Raw genomic sequence first — 18185 nt, 5'->3', positions numbered from 1 at the left:
TCTCAGCATCAGTTCAGTTCAGTTCAGTTCAGTCGCTCAGTCGTGTCTGACTCTTTGCGACCCCATGAACTGCAGCATGCCAGGCCTCCCTGTCCATCACCAACTCAAACCCATGTCCACCCAAACCCATGTCCATTGAGTCGGTGATGCCATCCAGTCATCTCATCCTCTGTTGTCCACTTCTTCTCCTCCCTTCAATCTTGCCCAGCATTAGGGTCTTTTCAAATGAGTCAGCTCTTTGCATCAGGTGGCCAAAGTATTGGAGTTTCAGCTTTAGCATCAGTCCTTCCAATGAACACCCAGGACTGATCTCCTTTAGGACTGACTGGTTAGATCAGTCAAGGGACTGCAGTCCAAGGGACTCTCAAGAGTCTTCTCCAACACCACAGTTCAAAAGCATCAATTCTTCTGCACTCAGCTTTCTTTATAGCCCAACTATGGGCTTCCCTGGTGGCTCAGGGGTTAAAGTGTCTGCCTGCAATGCAGGAGACCCAGGTTCAATCCCTGGGTTGGGAAGATCCCCTGGAGAAGGAAATGGCAACCCACTCTAGTATTCTTGCTTGGGGAATCCCATGGACAGAGAAGCCTGGTGGGCTACAGTCCATGGGCTCGCAAAGAGTTGGACATGACTGAGCAACTTCACTTACTTACTTACTTATCACATCCATACATGACCACTGGTAAAACCATAACATTTACTAGATGGACCTTTGTTAACAAAGAAATGTCTCTGCTTTTTAATACGCTGTCTAGGTTGGTCATAACTTTCCTTCCAAGAAGTAAGCATCTTTTAATTTCGTGGCTGCAATCACCATCTGCAATGATTTTGGAACCCAAAAATATAAAGTCAGCCATTGTTTCCACTGCTTCCCCATCTATTTGCCATGAAGTGATGGGACCAGATGCCATGATCTTAGTTTTCTGAATGTTGAGCTTCAAGCCAACTTTTTCACTCTCCTCTTTCACTGTCATCAAGAAGCTTTTTAGTTCCTCTTCACTTTCTGCCATAAGGATGGTGTCATCTGCATATCTGAGGTTATTGATATTTCTCCCAGCAATCTTGATTCCAGCTTATGCTTCCTCCAGCCCAGCGTTTCTCATGATGTACTCTGCATATAAGTTAAATAAGCAAGGTGACAATATACAGCCTTGACGTACTCCTTTTCCTATTTGGAGCCAGTCTGTTGTTCCATGTCCAGTTCTAACTGTTGCTTCTTGACCTGCATACAGACTTCTCAAGAGGCAGGTCAGGTGGTCTGGTATTCCCATCTCTTTCAGAATTTTCCACAGTTTGTTGTGATCCACACAGTCCAAGGCTTTCGCATAGTCAATAAAGCAGAAATAGATGTTTTTCTGGGACACTCTTGCTTTTTTGATGATCCAGTGGATGTTGGCAATTTGATCTCTGTTTCCTCTGCCTTTTCTAAAACCAGCTTGAGCATCTGGAAGTTCACGGTTCACATATTGCTGAATCCTGGCTTGAAGAATTTTGAGCATTACCCTGATACCAAGACCAGGTAGAGATCTTAACAAGAAAAGAGAATTACATACCAGTATTGACCAAGTCAAGTTAAACTCAGGTTGGTTTAATTTTAGAAAATCAAAGAATGGAGATATATTTATAGACTAAAAGAGAAAACAGAAAAAACACATAGTCATCTCAATAGTTGTGGAAAAATCATTGATAAAGTCAACATCAGTTTTTAAAAAAAAATTTAATTCTTATTTGAAAGATAATTACTTTACAATATTCTGATGGTTTCTGTTATACATCAACATGAATTAGCCACAGGCATACCCTTGTCCCTTCCCTCTTAAACTTCCCTCCCACCTTCTTCCCCAACCCACCCCTCTAGGCTGTCACAGAGCACTCACTGGCTTTGGAGTCCCTGCATGACATCAATTTCTGATTAAAAAAAAAACAAAACCTCAGTAAGCTAAGACTAGAAGGGAATTTTCTCAACTCAATAAAGGGCCTCTATGAAAAGTATATATATGTGTTCTTTCAGATTCTTTTCCATTCTAGACTATTACAAGATATTGAACGCTGTATAGTTCCCTGTGTTATGCTGTGAATCCTTGTTATCTCTTTTCTATATAGTAGTGTGTATCTGTTAATCCCAAATTCCTAATTTATCTCTCCAAATCCTTCCCCTTTTGTAACAGAAAGATTATAGAAAATCTCTTCAGTAGTCTTCAATGGATTAGGATCGCAGCATCTAAATCTTTATAGAAGGGTAGTTTAGGGAAGGACCTAAATCTTAAATCATTTATTTTCACCATCAATAATCTTTTTGGTGTTAAAATATTTCCCCGAAAGAAACAAATGAGATGATAAAGGATAGTTTATTATTATAGTTAATGTCCCAGTTTGACAAACAGAACATGAACCATGTTGATGTTCCCCTAATTTTTACCTCTCAGCAGGTTCCCAGGCTGGAAACTCTTCCTCTCAGGATGGGTGAACAGTGGCTTGTTGCAATTCAGCTTGTTGAGCTGAAGATTTGGGTGTACAAATATAAAACCAAGGTATATCAAGATGAGGGACTGCAGAGTGACAGCTGGTGAGGAGCTGGACTTCCTCCCCTGCCCAGGCTGGCTCTGTGACAGTGCTGGGAGCTAGAACAGAGTGGCAGGGTCTGTGAAGGATGCTCAAGTTTCTAATAAATCCATAGAAACTTGGAATCTTGAGGATGTCAATCCTAGGCTACCTTAGAGAGTTTTACCTCTGAAAGACGTAAAGTCTGGGACTTCCCTGGCAGTCCAGTGGCTAAGACTCTAAGCTCCCAATGCAGGAAGCCCAAGTTTGATTCTTGGTCAGAGAACTAGATCCCACATGCCTCAACTAAGAGTTTGCATGCCACAACTAAAACCCAGTGCAGCCAAATAAATAAATAAATATTTAAAAGACATAAAATCTCTTTAGTGGGCACATTGTCTGAAAATGGGCAAGGGGTGGGCCTGGGATGACTTGGCTGACCACTCTGAGTCCCCCCCAAAGCTCTGGCTGCTGTAGGTGACAGGTTGAGAGGACGGGAATGTTCTTTCCCTCCTGAGAAGCCACCGTTCTCACCAGCCTCTAGCTAGGGATTTTTCATGAGGGGAGCCTGCTTTGGAGGAACTTTTGAGGTCTCTCCGAGACCATCTGTAACTTACTGCTTCCTATCTCCCCCAATATTTGGGCACACAAGATCCTGGGCAGAGTCCCCAGAGCTCAGACCTGGGGCTCCCTTTCCACTTAGAAAAGGTAAGAAGTGCTCCCCATGTGACACCCCCCACCCCCACGCTGCACTGGCTGCCACTTTCTGGTGAGTTTCCTTAGCATCATAAGATCGGCTCCACCTTGCCCAGCCCACTAGGCCCTCTCTTCTGGGGCCTTATAAGTGGTTTCTTCTCCCACAGCCACAGGGGCAGGGGTGGAGGCTGTTGAGGACTTTGAGAAATACTGACTGACAGGCCCTGGTGGGGTTGAAATTGGGGTTACCATTTCTGATAGCTGTTCAGCGGTGAGTATCAGTAATTTAAAAAATATTTATGCCTTCTGATCTGGCATGTCCACACATGCAAATCCTTCTGAAAGAAATCTCCAAATGCAGACAAAGCAATGTGCAAAGATTCACCACACTTATTTATAATAGCAAAAATAGAAACAAGTATCTAGTGAGAGAGAACTGAAATAAATTGACATGAAATATTATGCAGCCAATAAACTTTATGCTTGTGAAAACGTTATGCAAAAACATGAATGCTTAATGATATAATAATTAAGTGTGAAAAACCAGATATAAAATTGTATAACAAAATAATTTGTAAAAACACATCGGCAAGTGATGTGGAGAAAAAAAACTGGAAAGAAACAATAAAATGCAGTAACGACGGTCTCTGGGTAGCTGTGAGCCAATGAGTGATATGTTTCTTCCTTTTTATCCCCCCGTATTTCTAGGTTTTGTATACTGAGCAGCTCCTGGTTATTTTTTCAAAGAAAATAGAAAAAGGAAAAGAAATGGTAGTTCTGTTACTTTACCTCCCCTTCCCTTATTCCAGGGGACCAAATTCAGGGTCACTTTCAGGTTCCCCTTAGGGTCCTGTCCTGTCCCCTCCTTCACCTTTATTTGCTTATTTATTTTAGATATTTTAATTAATTAATTAGGCTGTGCTGGATCTTAGTTGGGACATTTGGGATCTAGTTCCCTGACTGGGGATCGAACCCAGGCCCCCAGCATTGGGAGCACAGACCCTTAGTCACTGGACCACCAGGGAAGTCCCCCTCCTCCCTGTTAGATATCCACCTCCACCTGCGCTTGGTGTCTTCCTACCCACCTCCCAGCTGCCAGAACCCACAGGCAATCAATCCTTTCTTGACAAGGAAGGAGTCGAGACTTTTTCCATCCTCCTTCCAAAGCCTGGAATGCATGCTGAGTAGGAAGACTGATTCTGGACTCATGCAACAGTAGCTTGCAGTAAGCAGCAGCCAGCAGCAGCTGGCTTAGTTCCCTGACCAGGAGTCCTAACTGCTAGACCACTGGGCCTAAATCCCCAGTCCTTGCCTGCCTTGACAAGAAAGAAATCTGAAGAGGAGGCAAAAGGTAAAGAGAAAAGTAAACGTTTATTGGAAGAGCAGAGTACCTGCAGAAAGAAGCATGGGCGAACTCCGAGAGTCTTGAGAGCCGTGCCTTTGGGAAGTTTAAATCCTTTATAAAGAGGCAGTTATCCAGGTCTTTGTCTTCCCTCTGGCCAACTGTCTTGTTTTGTCCCCCTGGCTAATTTGTCTCAGGACCCTCCCCTAGGTGAGCACGCACCCCTCAGCCAAGATGGATTCCAGCCCAGAGGCCTATGGGGTGACCTCCCTTCCTTTTGCCTCCCTTGCCCCATTCAGATTCAGATTCAGTTCAGTTGCTCACTCGTGAGCGACTCTTCGTGACCCCATGGACTGCAGCACGCCAGGCTTCCCTGTCCATCACCAACTCCCGGAGCTTGCTCAAACTCATGTCCATCAAGTTGGTGATGCCACTCAACCATCTCATCCTCTGTCTGTCCCCTTCTGCTCCTTCCTTCAATCTTTCCCAGCATCAGGGTCTTTTCCAATGAGTTAGTTCTTTGCATCAGGTGGTCAAAGTATTGGAGCTTCAGCTTCAGCATCAGTCCTTCCAATGAATATTCAGGACTGATTTCCTTTAGGATGGACTGGTTGGATCTCTTTGCAGTCCAAGGGACTCTCAAGAGTCTTCTCCAACACCAGAGTTCAAAAGCATCAATTCTTCGGTGTTCAGCTTTCTTTACAGTCCAACTCTCACATCCATACATGACTACTGGAAAAACCATAGCTTTGACTAGACGGACCTTTGTTGACAAAGTAATGTCTCTGCTTTTTAATATGCTGTCTAGGTTGGTCATAGCTTTTCTTCCAAGGAGCAAGCGTCTTTTAATTTCATGGTTGCAGTTACCATCTGCACTGATTTTGGAGCCCCCCAAAATAAAGTCTGTCACTGTTTCCATTGTTTCCCCATATATTTTCCATGAAGTGATAGGACTGGATGCCATGATCTTAGTTTTCTGAATGTTGAGTTTTAAGCCAGCTTTTTCACTCTCCTCTTTCACTTTCATCAAGAGGCTCTTTGCTTTCTGTCATAAGGGTGGTGTCATCTGCACATCTGAGGTTAAAGGAGGGGGAATATGGGATCTCTTAATCTTTTGCTCCAACAAGGCTTAGTCCCTCTTTGTTCTTGCCAAGACTGCTATCTTGAAGTGTCCACATGAGACAAATCCTGGCTATTTGCCCCATTTCTATTGTTACTTCCATTTCGGAGAGCAAACAGGAGTCTAACTATAAATGCCTAACCTGGAGCCCACCTTTCTCCTGTCTCAGGAAATGCAAACAGGAGGCTAGTTGAAAGTGTCTGGCCTGAAGCCCATTTTTTCTCGTCCCCAAAAAATCTAAATAGGAGGAGGCCAGTTGTAAATGCCTAGCCTGAAGCCCATCTATCTCCTACCTCAAGATCAGATAGACAACCAGTCTGGCCAGTGTTGGGCTCGGCCTTTCCGATGTGCACTTGACCTGAGCCTGGACTCAGGCAGGTCCATGAAAGCCCCCAGCTGGGCCATGGTGTGGTGGGCAGAGCAGGCCCTATAGGGGGTAGGGGGAGACTCCACACACCAAGCGTCGACTCTCTAAGCTGGAGGGACCTGAGAGCTCAACCAGCCCACTGGTACTCAAACACCAGTGTTAGAATCACCGGTGCACTTGGAAGAAATGCATAGTCCCAGGCCCAGCCTCAGAGATGGTTTTGGTAGTTTATTTCCTTCTTTTTTTCGGCTGTACCATGCCAGGGCCCCTTGCAGTGGAAGCATGGAGTCCTAATTACTGGACCACCAGTGAAATCTTGGTTTGGGCAGCTCTTGATGGGGCCCCGGAATCATCGTTTAACCAGCTTCCTGAAGGACTGGAATGCAGGTGGCTCACAACTGGCTTTGAGAAACCAGGATCCAGGCTAACCCCACAGGCTCCCTCCTCCTCACCAGCTTATGTGGGAGAACTCAGCCCTGAGTCTGAGGACGGAAGAAGGGCGGAGAAGGTGGGGTCTGGAAGGGGAGTTAGGAGGGGCCTGTGACTGGGCACCCAGGCCCAGGGGACCCCCCATAGCAGATACAAACTTCGACCAGACCCCCTGAGCCCTGCCTGACCCCTTGAAGGTCCAGTGGCTGTGTGCTTTTCCCAAGGATGTGACCATCTTGGGGAAGTCCCAGTCTCCAGCTGGAACTGTGAGGCCACCGCATCAGGCTCCAGGGCTGATGAAGCCTTCAGGGTCAGCTGAGATGGGCAGGAGGAAAGCTTGGGGAGGGTGAGGGAGAGACCGGGACTCTGGCAGGAGGATTCTGAAGTCATAGCAGAAAGCTTGTCCGAGTTAGTGCAAGTTCAGCTCTTCCAGAGATTCAAGGAGGGTGTTCGGTGGCTAGACTGAGCTGAACTTTGAAAAGCCTGGCTCGTCCCCAGACATGGGGAGGGTAGAGGCTCGGGTCATGTCTCCCTCAGGGTCCCGCCAAGAAGCTTTGTCGTCCTCTGAAGTCTGTAAAGACAACAGTGTGGGGTGAAAATCAGAGTCCAGCGGGGGGATCTCCAGGCAGCTACTGGGTCCACTCTGGCCTTTCCCACAAGCTCTGGGCCTCTGTCCATCTAAGAGATGTAGGACTAACCACTCCTTCTCCCCAGGACCCCCCAGGCTTTGTTTCACAGCCCCCACTTCCCCATTCCCTGGGGGAGCATCCTTATGGCCTCAGGCCTGGTTCTGACTGCAGACGTGGGAATCCTGCCAGCCCAGAACTCTTTAAGCTGTCACTCCCATCATGCTACTCAAGAATTTTTCTGGGTCAGAAAAAAAAGAGGCTGTGAAGTCAGGAGCCCTGGCTTCCCGGGTGAAATGGCCAAGACTCTGGTTATGGGGGGGCGGTGGGTGGACGCTGAGAGCAGGGCCCTCCCCCACTTCCCTGCATTGTTAGAGTGCAGCCAGGCCAGGCGGCTCCAGGCCCCCGGAGCCCTCTGTCCACACCTGGCTCAGTCACCGGATCTCCGCTCTGGGGCTGGCAGAGGGCTCGGGGCTAGCAAGAGGCCCAGTGGGCTCTGCAAGCTTGATCACAGCGGACTCCGGGACCCAGCTGTTCCCCAGAGCCTGAAACACAGATTCAGTCAGAGCAGCCTGTTCTCGGCCGCAGGGATGGGCTGCAAGCCGGAGCAGCAGGAGGGACAGGCAGCGGGGTGGGCTAGGAGTCAGAGTCCTACAGCCAATTTACTATGTCTCAGTGTGACCTTGGGTGAGCCATCTAACTTCTCTGGGGCCCCATTTCCCAAGCTGTAAAACAGGGAGTGAAATATTCCCCTTAGGAAAATAATAAACATTTCTGATAATGTTTTATCACACTCGACAACTGGGAACTGCTGCAGTGATTAATTTGTTTCCATGATTGTTATTTCTCTCCTTGAAGCAGGAAGACTGCAGGCTGCAGGCTTTTTGTCATAGGCCGGAGACAGCCAAGTTGGACACGTCAAAGACTCACCGAATAACAAACAGCACAGGAAAAGATTCTTTAGGAATCATCCATCTGAGCAACCCCTCCTTGATCAGATGAGAAAGCCAAGGCCCAGGGAGGAAAGACAGGTAGTCTAGAATGAGTGAGGCAGCCCATCTCCTGACACTCAGCTGCTCCCATGGGTCCTCAGGTCTGAGTGCTGGGGCCCTCTACCGCTCACTCTCTTGCCCAGGAGCTGGGCAGAGCAGAGGCTGGAGCTGGCCGAGGCCCCCAGCCACTTCTCCTAAGGGTACAGCTGCCCTGAGTTGGATCAGCTGCCCTGAGCAGATCCCACAGTCTGATGGGCACTGAAGCCAAGGAAAGAAGCTCCCACTTCCCGCATAACTACGAGATGGCTCATCTCACTTGTTCTAACCACAGTCCTGAGAGATGGGAAAACCGAGGCTCAGAGAGGTGATGTCACTCGCCAGACATCACACAGCAGGTGAGTGGCTGAGCCGGGCCTTGAACTTGCGACTATTTGACCTCAGATCCAAGCTCTTTCTTATGCTATGCATAGTGGCAGGGCCTTACGCACACTTCTCTGAGTGACAGTGTCTCTTGTCTACTAACTGGGCCCTGGCTTTGAGCAATACCCTAGCTGTGGGGGGTGGGGGTAGAGGTGGACGTGTGAGCCCCCTCTAGTGACACTTGCAGGCTGATGGCGACAAGGTAAGAATCAGGACAATTTCTCAGGTGAGATGTGACTAGGGGGAATGAGGGCCTGAAGGCATGGGGGAGGGGGACAGAGATGTCACAAATGCTGTCATTCGTGGCCCTTGTCGGCCCCAGCCCTGCCTGTGGGGAGGACGTGGCAGAAATGGGCTGGACCAGAGAGCCCCCGGGGTCACTTCCATTTCCCATGAATCCCATGCCGACAGCTTTGGGATTCAGTCAAAACCCAGCCACTGCTGACCACTGACCATCAACAGCTGCAGAAATGTCACCTACACAGGGGTGACTGAATTTGAGGAAAGAGCTTCAGGGGGGCAGAGACCAAACCACATATGTAGCTGTGGCCAGGACCACTGCCCTCTGCCCCAGGAGCATGTGCATCTCTCAAAGGTCCCTCTGCCCACGCGGTGGACCCTGGGCTATTCCAGCAAGCGTGGAGGCATTTTCTGGATTGTATTATACAAGAGCTATATGAGCCTCTACTGCTGCATAGCATGTGTGCTAAGTCGCTTCAGTTGTGTCCAACTCTATGCAACCCTATGAACTATAGCCTGTCAGTCTCCTATGTCCATGGAATTCTCCAGATAAGAATACTGGAGTGGGTTGCTGTGTCCTCCTCCAGGGGATTTTCCTGACCCAGGGATTGAACTCACAGCTCTTATGTCTCCTATATTGGCAGGTAGATTCTTTACCACTAGTGCCACCTGGGAAGCTTCTAGAAAAACAAGTAGTGAGGCAGCATGGAGATTCTCCCTCCAGCCCAGCCTCTCTTTCTGAGTTGGGAGGGGCGAGCCCCGGGATATAGAGCCAGGAGGAGAGTCCTGGCGGTGGCCATGTCAGCCCCTGCATCCGTCTCCATGACCTCTCTCTCACTCCCATCCACCCCGTTGGTCTTGTTGAACTTCCTGAGACAACAACAGCTGCTTCCTAAGCAAAGGACAGCCCAGGACCCCATCCCACCGCAGGCCCTCCCTGGGGGGATCCGCCCTGAGTCTTTTGTCCTTGCTGGCGCCAGGAAAGAAGGCAATGGCAGTCCCCCTTTCCTGCTCTAGTGTTTAAGGGAATCAGAGTGGAGGCATCTCCGTAAACAGCTGAGGAAGGAGAGATCAGGTGGGGTAGGATGGGGGAGGCAGGTGGGGCTGCTGTCTTCTAAGGGGTGACCTTCTCTGTAGGGCGCTGATGTGGAAAGTGGGGGGGTCTCTCCTTGCAGGCATCAGGGAGGGGCCTGGCAGCCGGTAGCCTCTCTCCAGGAAAATGGGCACAGGGACCCCGCCCCCCCATTCTTCCTGCCCCTGGCCCCTCAGTCTGAACGTCAGGGTAGCACACCGCCTTGGTCTCAGAACCAAGGAAAGCTCAGAGAAGGGTGCTCTGGAAAGAGGAGAAATGGGGGTCGAGAGCTCTGGAGCCACTCACCGCCTGCTGTGTGACCCTGGGCAAGATGTTTTCCCTCTCTGGGCCTCAGTGCTCGCTTCTGCAAAAGCAGACTAGCATCTATTGGTAGTCATATTCCAGTGTGCTGTCGGAATCCCCCAGGGCTGTGTTTAAAATTCAGGTTCCTGGCCCCCACCCCTAGAGGATTTGGTTGAGACTGGTGTAGAAGAGAATGTTTCTAATAGGCCCCCACCCCCAGGTGTTTTGAAAGGGGGTTTGTACCAAACTTAGAGAAAGGCTGGGTTAGATGATCTCAAAGACCTGCTGTGGATCCAGCTTCAATGTTCTCTTGATGCTATAAGGAGAGGGATGAGAACGGGCCCTAGGCCAGAAGCAGAGACCTGCTGGCACCTAATGGGAACTCAGGGTGAGTCTTGACTTCTGGCCTCAGGGGCATCTGAGCTTGGGCCTGCCTCCTTCCTTACCAAGTGGGAGAGATGGACCTTGTCCTTCTTCTGTGTCTCCGAGGCCAGTTGAGCTGAAAGAGACAGGAAGGAGCACCTTGAAGCCGGGAGCTGCTCCCACAGAGATGGACGGCCCCTTGCACCTGGGGCTTGCCAGGCAGGAAGATTCGGCAGAGAAGCCCAACCCCTTGGCAGTGACCCTGACTTTTGAGATTGGTACATGGAAATCCCCATGTGTGGGCCAGAAACTGGCTAGGGAAGTGATTCTGTGTGCTCAGGTCATTGCTTCTTAAACCTCAACATGTGTATAGGAAATGTTATTAAAATGCAGATTCTAATTCAGTAGGTTGAGGTTGGGGCCCTAGAGTCTGAATTTCTACCAGGCTACCAGGGGATGCCACTGCTGCCAGCTGGGGACTGCAATTTGAGAGGCAAGGGGCTATGAGGCTCTGAGGTTGTGATTGGAATGTTTTCACCCTGTGGGCTCTTCCCAACTCCTCTGAGTGGGTCTAGGGACATGGGCAGAGTTGACATTTCTTCCTGGGGGCCACACAAGGAGGAGGTAGGTGGCAGGCCCATCATTTCCCACCACGGCCACTTGCACTGGCACAACATTGCCAGTTTGCAAATTTGGCTTCCTGGCTGTATTACTTCCCAGCTATACCAAGGGCAAACTGCTTAACCACTCTGTGCCTCAGTTTCTTGCCCTGGGGGTATTTGTAGGTATTGTAATGCGTGCATGCTAAGTTGCTTCAGTCATATCTTGACTCTTTGCGGCCATATGGACTGTAGCCTACCACGCCCCTCTGTCCATGGCATTCTCTGGGCAAGAATATTGGAGTGGGCTGCCAAGCCCTCCTCCAGGTGATATTCTTGACCCAGGGATCAAACTCCTGACTTCTGCAGCTCCTGCACCGCAGGCGGATTCTTTACCACTGAGCCACCAGGGAAGCCCAGGTTTTGTAATAAGCAGTTCCGAACTCCACAGTATTGAGATTAAAGGAGATAGAACAACATAAGCCACACCACAGTGCCTGGCACATGGCATCTCCCAGTACTGTTATTTTAGTTAAACCCGGTTTATCTGTGCCATCCACCTCAGGAGCTACATGTGTCCATTGAGCACTGGAAATGTGACTTCTTTGAATTATACTGGGTTTCAAAGATGCTATGAAAAACTGAATGTAGAATATATATAATTAGTATTTTATATTGGTTCCCTGTTGAAATGATAAAGTGTTGGATATATCATGTTAAATAAAGTTTACTATTAGAATTAACCACTAGTTTCTTCTTTTTTGTATGTGACTATGAGGGAAATCTTTAAAAAAATTATTTAATTTAAAATTTTATTTATTTAAAAATTTATTTATTTCTCATTGTAGGATAACTGCTATACAATATTGTGCTGGTTTCTGCCATACATCAACATGAATCAGGTATGCATATGTCCCCTCCCTCTTGAAACTTGCTCCCACCACCCACCCCATTCCACTCCTCAAGGTTGTCACAGAGCCCTGGTTTGAATTCCCTGAGTCATGCAGCAAATTCCCACTGGCTATCTATTTTACATATGGTAGTGTATATGTTTCCATGCTACTCAGTCAGGGAATTTTAAACCACATATGTGGCTTGTATTCTATTTCTGTAGGCCATATATCTGGGGAGACTCAAGGAAGTTAGGTGACTTGCCCAAGGCCACACAGCTAAAAAATGGCAGAGCTGGGAATTTGAAGCTAAGTCTTGAAAGGGGCTGAGCATCTCTAGAGACCCAGCAGCAGGTGTAGGGCCTCAAGATACATCCTGTTCAAGCGCTCCGGCCAGCACTCCACCCTATAGTCAGGCCTCACACAAGGTCAGAACCTGCAGAGACTGGACATGGATGGGTTCATGGGATCAACAGGGAGCGATGTGGCTGATGAGCTTGACTGGACAGATCAGAGCAAAATGAGAGCCCCCCAGTCTCTTGCTCCCCAATTTGAACTGCTTATGGACTGCCCTGTGGGTCCCTCAGAAAAGAGGAGCAGGGCTCCTGACACCCATGTCTGAGATGCACACACTGAGCCCCACAAGGTCTCTCTGGGGTCGTGGGGGGATTATGGGTCTCAGGGAAACCGCTGGCTGACAGCCCTTCACCCCTCCCGTCCACATGGCTCACCTTTTTCTCTCCATTGAAACACGTAGCTGCCGAGGGCGGCCAGGCCTGTGGCCAGCAGAAGGGCTAGCAGCACCAGGACCGGGGCCAAGATCCGGATCAGTGGGATGGACACCCTGTGGGTGAGATGGAAGGAGCCTGGTGGCTGTCGCCAGATGTCAGTGACACACGGGGCATTCTTATTCTGAGTCCTGGTCACATCCCTCATCTCTCCCAAGGAGATCAGAGAGCACCAGGGACCACAACATCCAGTTAGTCCCAATGGAAGGGGCCTCAGACCCCATCACCAACTCCAGGAGACACTTTCAGCAGGGTCTGAGCCCGTGAGCAGTTGCCTGGCTACCAGTAACGGAGTATGTGTGCGTGATCAGTCACTCAGTTGTGTCCAACTCTTTGTGACCCCATGGACTGTGGCCTGCAAGGATCCTCTGTCCATGGGATTCTCCAGGCAAGAATACTGGAGTGGGTTGCCATGCCCTCCTCCAGGGGAACTTCCTGACCCAGGGATCGAACCCACATCTCTTATGTCTCCTGCATTGGCAAGCAGGTTCTTTACCACTAACGCCACCTGAGAAGCATAGTTTGTATATAACCCCCCCAAGAGCCAATCCTTCCAGCTGGGAATCCAGTTGGGTAAGAAAAAATCATATTGTTTGGTTCCACGTTTTCATGCTTGGCATAGGGCCCAGCGCAAAGCGTTCCGGCAAAAGCTGCTGGACTAGGGTGGCTTTCCCTAAAACTGGGCAGGGAGTGAGGTGGGGACTGGGGACCATGGGGGCCTGCATGTCCAAGGCAACAGGGCTGCTGGCCCCTGTAGTGCTGGGTAGGGGGTGGGATGGTGCAGAATCTGCCCTTCGTGAGCAGCTGCAACCCAGAGGAAGGAGTAGTGGGTACTTATTGGCTCAGAGGCACCTTATAGTTTAGTGCTGACCCGAAAGCTGGCTTTGGTCACCTGGGGCTCACCTGGACTTGGAGCTGCTGCTGGGGACAAAACTGGCGCCCTTTGTTGAGGTAGAGTCCAATTGTGTGACCGGCTGGGAGATCCCTGCAGGAGGAGAAGTTGCTGGGTGAGGAGAGGTCCTTGCATATGGAGAGGTTGCTGGGTGAAGAGAGGTTCCTGCATACGGAGAGGTTGCTGGGTGAGGAGAGATTCTTGCAAATGGAGAAGCTGCTGGGTGGAGAGAGGTCCCTGCATACGGAGAGGTTGCTGGGTGAGGAGAGATCCTTGCAAATGGAGAAGCTTCTGGGTGGAGAGAGGTCCCTGTGAATGGAGAGGTTGCTGGGTGGAGAGAGGTCCCTGCATACGGAGAGGTTGCTGGGAGAGGAGAGATCCTTGTAAACGGAGAAGTTGCTGGGTGAAGAGAGGTCCCTGCGTACGGAGAGGCTGCTGTGTGCTTGGACAGGGAGGTCCCTGTGAACGGAGAGGCCTCAGCCTCTGTCTTCCCCAGCTTGGCTGTGGTGACTGTCAGGAGGAGACCAGGAGAAGGTACAAGTCCAAAAGCAATGCCTCAGCACCTTCCCTGATCCTTGGTTCCCAGCATCCTCAGACATCTGACCCTTGACCCCTGAGCCCTAGGCTCCCTAGGACCAATTACTCAGAACCTCCCCAGCTACAGGGCACCCCAAACAGAAGTCTCAATGAAATTGTTTTGAGGACTTCCCTGGTGGTCCAGTGGTTAAGAATCTGCCTGTCAGTGCAGGGGACATGGGTTTGATCCCTGATCCGGAAAGATCCCACATGCCCTGGAGCAGCTAAGCCCTTGAGCCACAACTACTGGGCCCACACGCCTGTGCTCCACAACAAGGGAAGCCACTGCAATAAGAAGTGTAGTCAGAAGCCCGTGCTCAATGCAACTAGAGAAAGCCTGGGCACATCAATGAAGACCCAGCACAACAAAAAAAAAAAAAAAAAGAAGAAAGAAACTGTATTGAACAAGCAGGTCACACCTCAGGAACACCCCTCTTTTGTGTTGCAGTCTGTCCTCTATTGTGGAGAGGTGCAATTCCCCTGCCCCCAACTCCATGACCCTGAATCCCTCCCAGGGAAGGAGGGATGTCTGTTACCTGGAAAGACAAGCAGAGAGACTGACATAGTCTTATCAAAGCCCAGTTTTTTGACCCCACACCAGTACTTCCCCATGTCCTTCAGGGTGAGGTTCCTCAGGATAACCGTGAACCTGTTCTCCCGTGGGTTGTCGTGGACCGACACCCTTCCTTCCTGGCCGTATCCTCCAGAGAAGACAGTCTCAGTGCAGCGGGAGATGAAGATCCCGGCCTCGCGGCACCAGTATTTCGGGTACTTCTTTAGCTCCTCCCCGTACGTGCATTGCAGGGACACAGTGTCACCTTCAAAGCCACTGATCTCCTTCGGGTCCACCACCACCGATCCGTAACCTGAAACCGCAGCATGTGTGAAGGCTGGAATTCCCTGATTTAAGTCCCAAGGTCAAGCCCAGAAGGTTTTCCTCAGTCACTCCCTTCTTGGGACAACCCTGGTAAGAGCTGGTACTCCACTCTGCCACCGAGGGACCTTGGGGCAGGGCTGTTACTGTTTCCCTACCTGGCGTATTGAAGGCTGGTGATGGGAAAACTCTAGATTCAGACAGCGGGGAGTCTGAATCCCAGCACAGCTGCTTAGTAGCTGCGTGATCCTGGGAAAACTGCTTGACCTCTCTGTTTTCTCACCTATAGATAATATGTCCTATGTCACTGAATTAAGATGCCATCATATTTAAGAGCTACCATGATTTCATGTAACATTAAAAAAAAGTCAATGGAAATGACATCAGTTATACATCCTAAATTTTATGTTAAAAAAAAAAAAAAGAAAAGCAGGTTTGTGAATTGATGAAATGGAATAATTCTTCATCTCTCAGGGCTGTTGTGAGTGCTACAGCAGAAGTTCAAGAAATATTTGCTAAGTTTAGTATAAGGGGTGTCTTCTCAGCTCCCTGGCTGACACCGAGTCAGGAAATGAAGACAAAAGAGGCAAAGCTACACTCACAGCCACTCAGCCATGAGGGGTCCAGGACCCACAGGTCTGGGGGAAGACCTGGCTCTTGGTTCCACAAACAGCAAGTGGCCCCTCTGAGGGTTGAGGACGAGGAGTAGGGTGGGGCGAAGCCTGGAAGGATCAGGCGGCGGGGCTGCGTCACAGCCACAGCGAATGTAGATTCAGGAGGTCCCTCTAGCAGACCCAGGGGGCGAGCTTGGAGATGAGCCCCACATCCGGCCACCCTCGCCCCCTTCTCACCTGGGAGCACAAGGCAGCCCCATAGCAGGAGGAGGGGCCGCATGATGAGCGCCGGGCCACTCGGGAGCGCACGCCTGGGCAACTGGGAGCTCCTCTCTTGGCTACACGGGGCTTTCACTTCCTCCAGAGGCAGATGGAGACCAGGAAGGGAGGGGAGGGGCCATGCGGGTCCTGGAGAGGGAGGAGGCGCCTCCGCGGTGCCCTCCACTGACCCTCAGCACGCGCCGACCCCACCCCTGAAAACCCACGGAGCGCTTCTCCCAAACTCCTGCAGGAGACCTTACCCATGCTCACCGCGGAGCACTCCAGAGGGCCTGTGTGTAGAATTCAGGGAGCCCGTGAATCTGGCTGGGAAAATAGTACATCTTTACTTTCACTAACCTTGAAGTAACATTTATCTTTTCCTTAGGAGTCGTGTTTGCTGGGCTGTACTGTGCTTAGTCAGTCGTGTCCAACTCTTTGCGACCCCATGGACTGTAGCCCGCCAGGCTCCTCTGTCCATGGGGATTCTGTGACTGTCACCAATTAAAAATCACAGACACTAACACTTCAACTTGTCACCGATAGCGTGAAATACTGTGTGTGCACCTCCCCACTTAGGTATTAGGTCTGCCACTACAGTAAGTTATTTAACGTGCTAATGAAAAAGCACATTTATTATAGCGTTACATAATTATAAATATTTTAATAACCTCTTCAATATTATCGGTTTTCTTTTAAACGTATAATTTGTTTTAGACGTTTAAAAGACCGTTATTCTCAGACGTGGTGCATAAGTTTCAACAATGGCCCGTGGTACAGAGGGCAGGGACTCAGAGGCAGCGCCAACTGCCCCTTGACCCCTTCGCTTCCCGAAGGGCGCAGTATCGCCCTCGGCCACTAGGCGGCGGTGCAGACGGAGGTGAGGGAAGCTGTCCGGCTGGGCCGAGCCGGGTACTTGGAGCCACCTGCAGGCCACGCAGAAAGGCTGGGCTCCCCAGGCGCACTGAATTCTCTTGGCATTTTAAAAAGTGAGCTCTAGGTTTCCCAAGGTGGAACCGAATCCTTCTTGGGACAAAACAAACACGCACGCTGGAGGGAGTCCTGGCATATCGTTTTTCCAAAATAGCTCTGTTGGTTGTTTTTTCTGACTCCAAAGTCATACATGTTGTAAGCAAAATTTTACATAATGTAGAAATGTTTAAAAAAAAAAGAAAGAGAGAAGAATGGGAGTGTTTGTTATTCCCCTCTTTTCTTAGAAAACCACTGTTAATATTTTGGCATATATATTTCCATATGTACAGGTGGAACTTTTACCCACTTGCTGGGCTAATATTTGAAGCATCAATTAACTCAGTGGTTCTGGGAAGGGAGATTGTTGTGTCTGTGATTCTGGTGATGTGGGAGTTATGTTTGATTTTCTTTTATTTTTCATTGAAATATAGTTGATTTGGGGGCTTCCCCGGTGGCTCAGTGGTAAAGAATCTGCTTGCCAATGGGTTCTTTGGTTTAGGAAGATCCCCTGAAAAAGGAAATGGCAACTCACTCCAGTACCCTTGCCTGGGAAATCCTATGGACAGAGAAGCCTGGTGGGCTATAGTCCATGGGCTCTCAAAAGAATTGGACCACAACTTAGCGACTAAGTCACAACAAAATAGTTGACTTACAGTGTTGTGTCAATGAGGAGATATGTTTTAACTTCACAACATTGTGGGGGGAGCTGCTGGTGTTTAATGGGCAGGGACGGGAGTTCAAAAGGGTGAGGATTCTGTTATGATCTCAGACTACAAAAGGTAATCACAGTTTTAAAAACACAGATCAAAATAATTTTAATTCTAGTGTTTAATAGTGTATTAGCTCTTTTTGGGGGGTGGTCCTTATACAGAATAATTTTTGATCTTGTTTTCCTTAAATCCTAACTTATTTGTTACAAGCTGGGGCAAGCATCTGACACTTCATTGTGTTATTCCTATGTCATGGGGCCTCAACATTAACACTTTGAAAAAAGAAGTGAAGTTGCTCAGTCGTGTCCGACTCTTTGCGACCCCGTGAACTATAGCCTACCAGACTCCTCCGTCCATGGGATTTTCCGTGCAAGAGTACCAGAGTGGGGTGCCATTTCCTTCTCCGGGAGATCGTCCCGACCCAGGGATTGAACGCTGGTCTCCCACATTATAGGCAGACACTTCACCATCTGAGCCACCAGGGAACTCAACACTTTGAAATA

At 49.4% G+C, this 18185-nt stretch overlaps 1 protein-coding gene and 1 non-coding gene across 7 annotated transcripts; one reads left to right on the top strand and one right to left on the bottom strand.

The window, feature by feature from the left end:
- The first annotated feature begins 444 nt into the window (after positions 1-444).
- On the top strand, positions 445-516 carry TRNAC-GCA. The gene has a single exon. It is a non-coding gene; the product is annotated as a tRNA-Cys (tRNA).
- A 5755-nt stretch (positions 517-6271) lies between these two features.
- On the bottom strand, positions 6272-16133 carry CD300LG (CD300 molecule like family member g). Of its 6 annotated transcripts, none has more exons than XM_043904763.1 (6): positions 15980-16133; positions 14791-15120; positions 13690-14023; positions 12730-12842; positions 10593-10645; positions 6272-7064 (listed from the first exon to the last, which is right to left on the bottom strand). In XM_043904763.1, the coding sequence occupies exons 1-6, from the start codon at positions 16020-16022 to the stop codon at positions 6951-6953; spliced, it is 987 nt and encodes a 328-aa protein (XP_043760698.1). In that variant the 5' UTR covers positions 16023-16133; the 3' UTR covers positions 6272-6950. The 6 variants fall into 6 exon arrangements, with proteins under 6 accessions (XP_043760698.1, XP_043760699.1, XP_043760700.1 ...); XM_043904764.1 differs by having other exon boundaries at positions 13690-13987; XM_043904765.1 differs by having other exon boundaries at positions 13690-13915.
- Positions 16134-18185: the final 2052 nt, after the last annotated feature.

The sequence above is a fragment of the Cervus elaphus genome, chromosome 5, assembly GCF_910594005.1.
Source record: "Cervus elaphus chromosome 5, mCerEla1.1, whole genome shotgun sequence".
Taxonomy (NCBI): Eukaryota; Metazoa; Chordata; class Mammalia; order Artiodactyla; family Cervidae; genus Cervus; species Cervus elaphus.
Note: the sequence above shows the minus strand (reverse complement) of the source record. Positions and strands in the feature narration are given on the sequence as shown.

Bases quoted from the DNA above. Each gene is read 5' to 3' on its own strand.
- CD300LG (XM_043904763.1), bottom strand. From the start codon at position 16,022: ATGCGGCCCCTCCTCCTGCTATGGGGCTGCCTTGTGCTCCCAG. The intron at 10,646-12,729 runs GTGAGCCATGTG...TGTCTCTTTCAG, and splicing joins GTTTCAATGGAGAGAAAAAG to CTCAACTGGCCTCGGAGACA. The intron at 7,065-10,592 runs GTAAGGAAGGAG...TTGTCTTTACAG, and splicing joins AGGTCCATCTCTCCCACTTG to ACTTCAGAGGACGACAAAGC.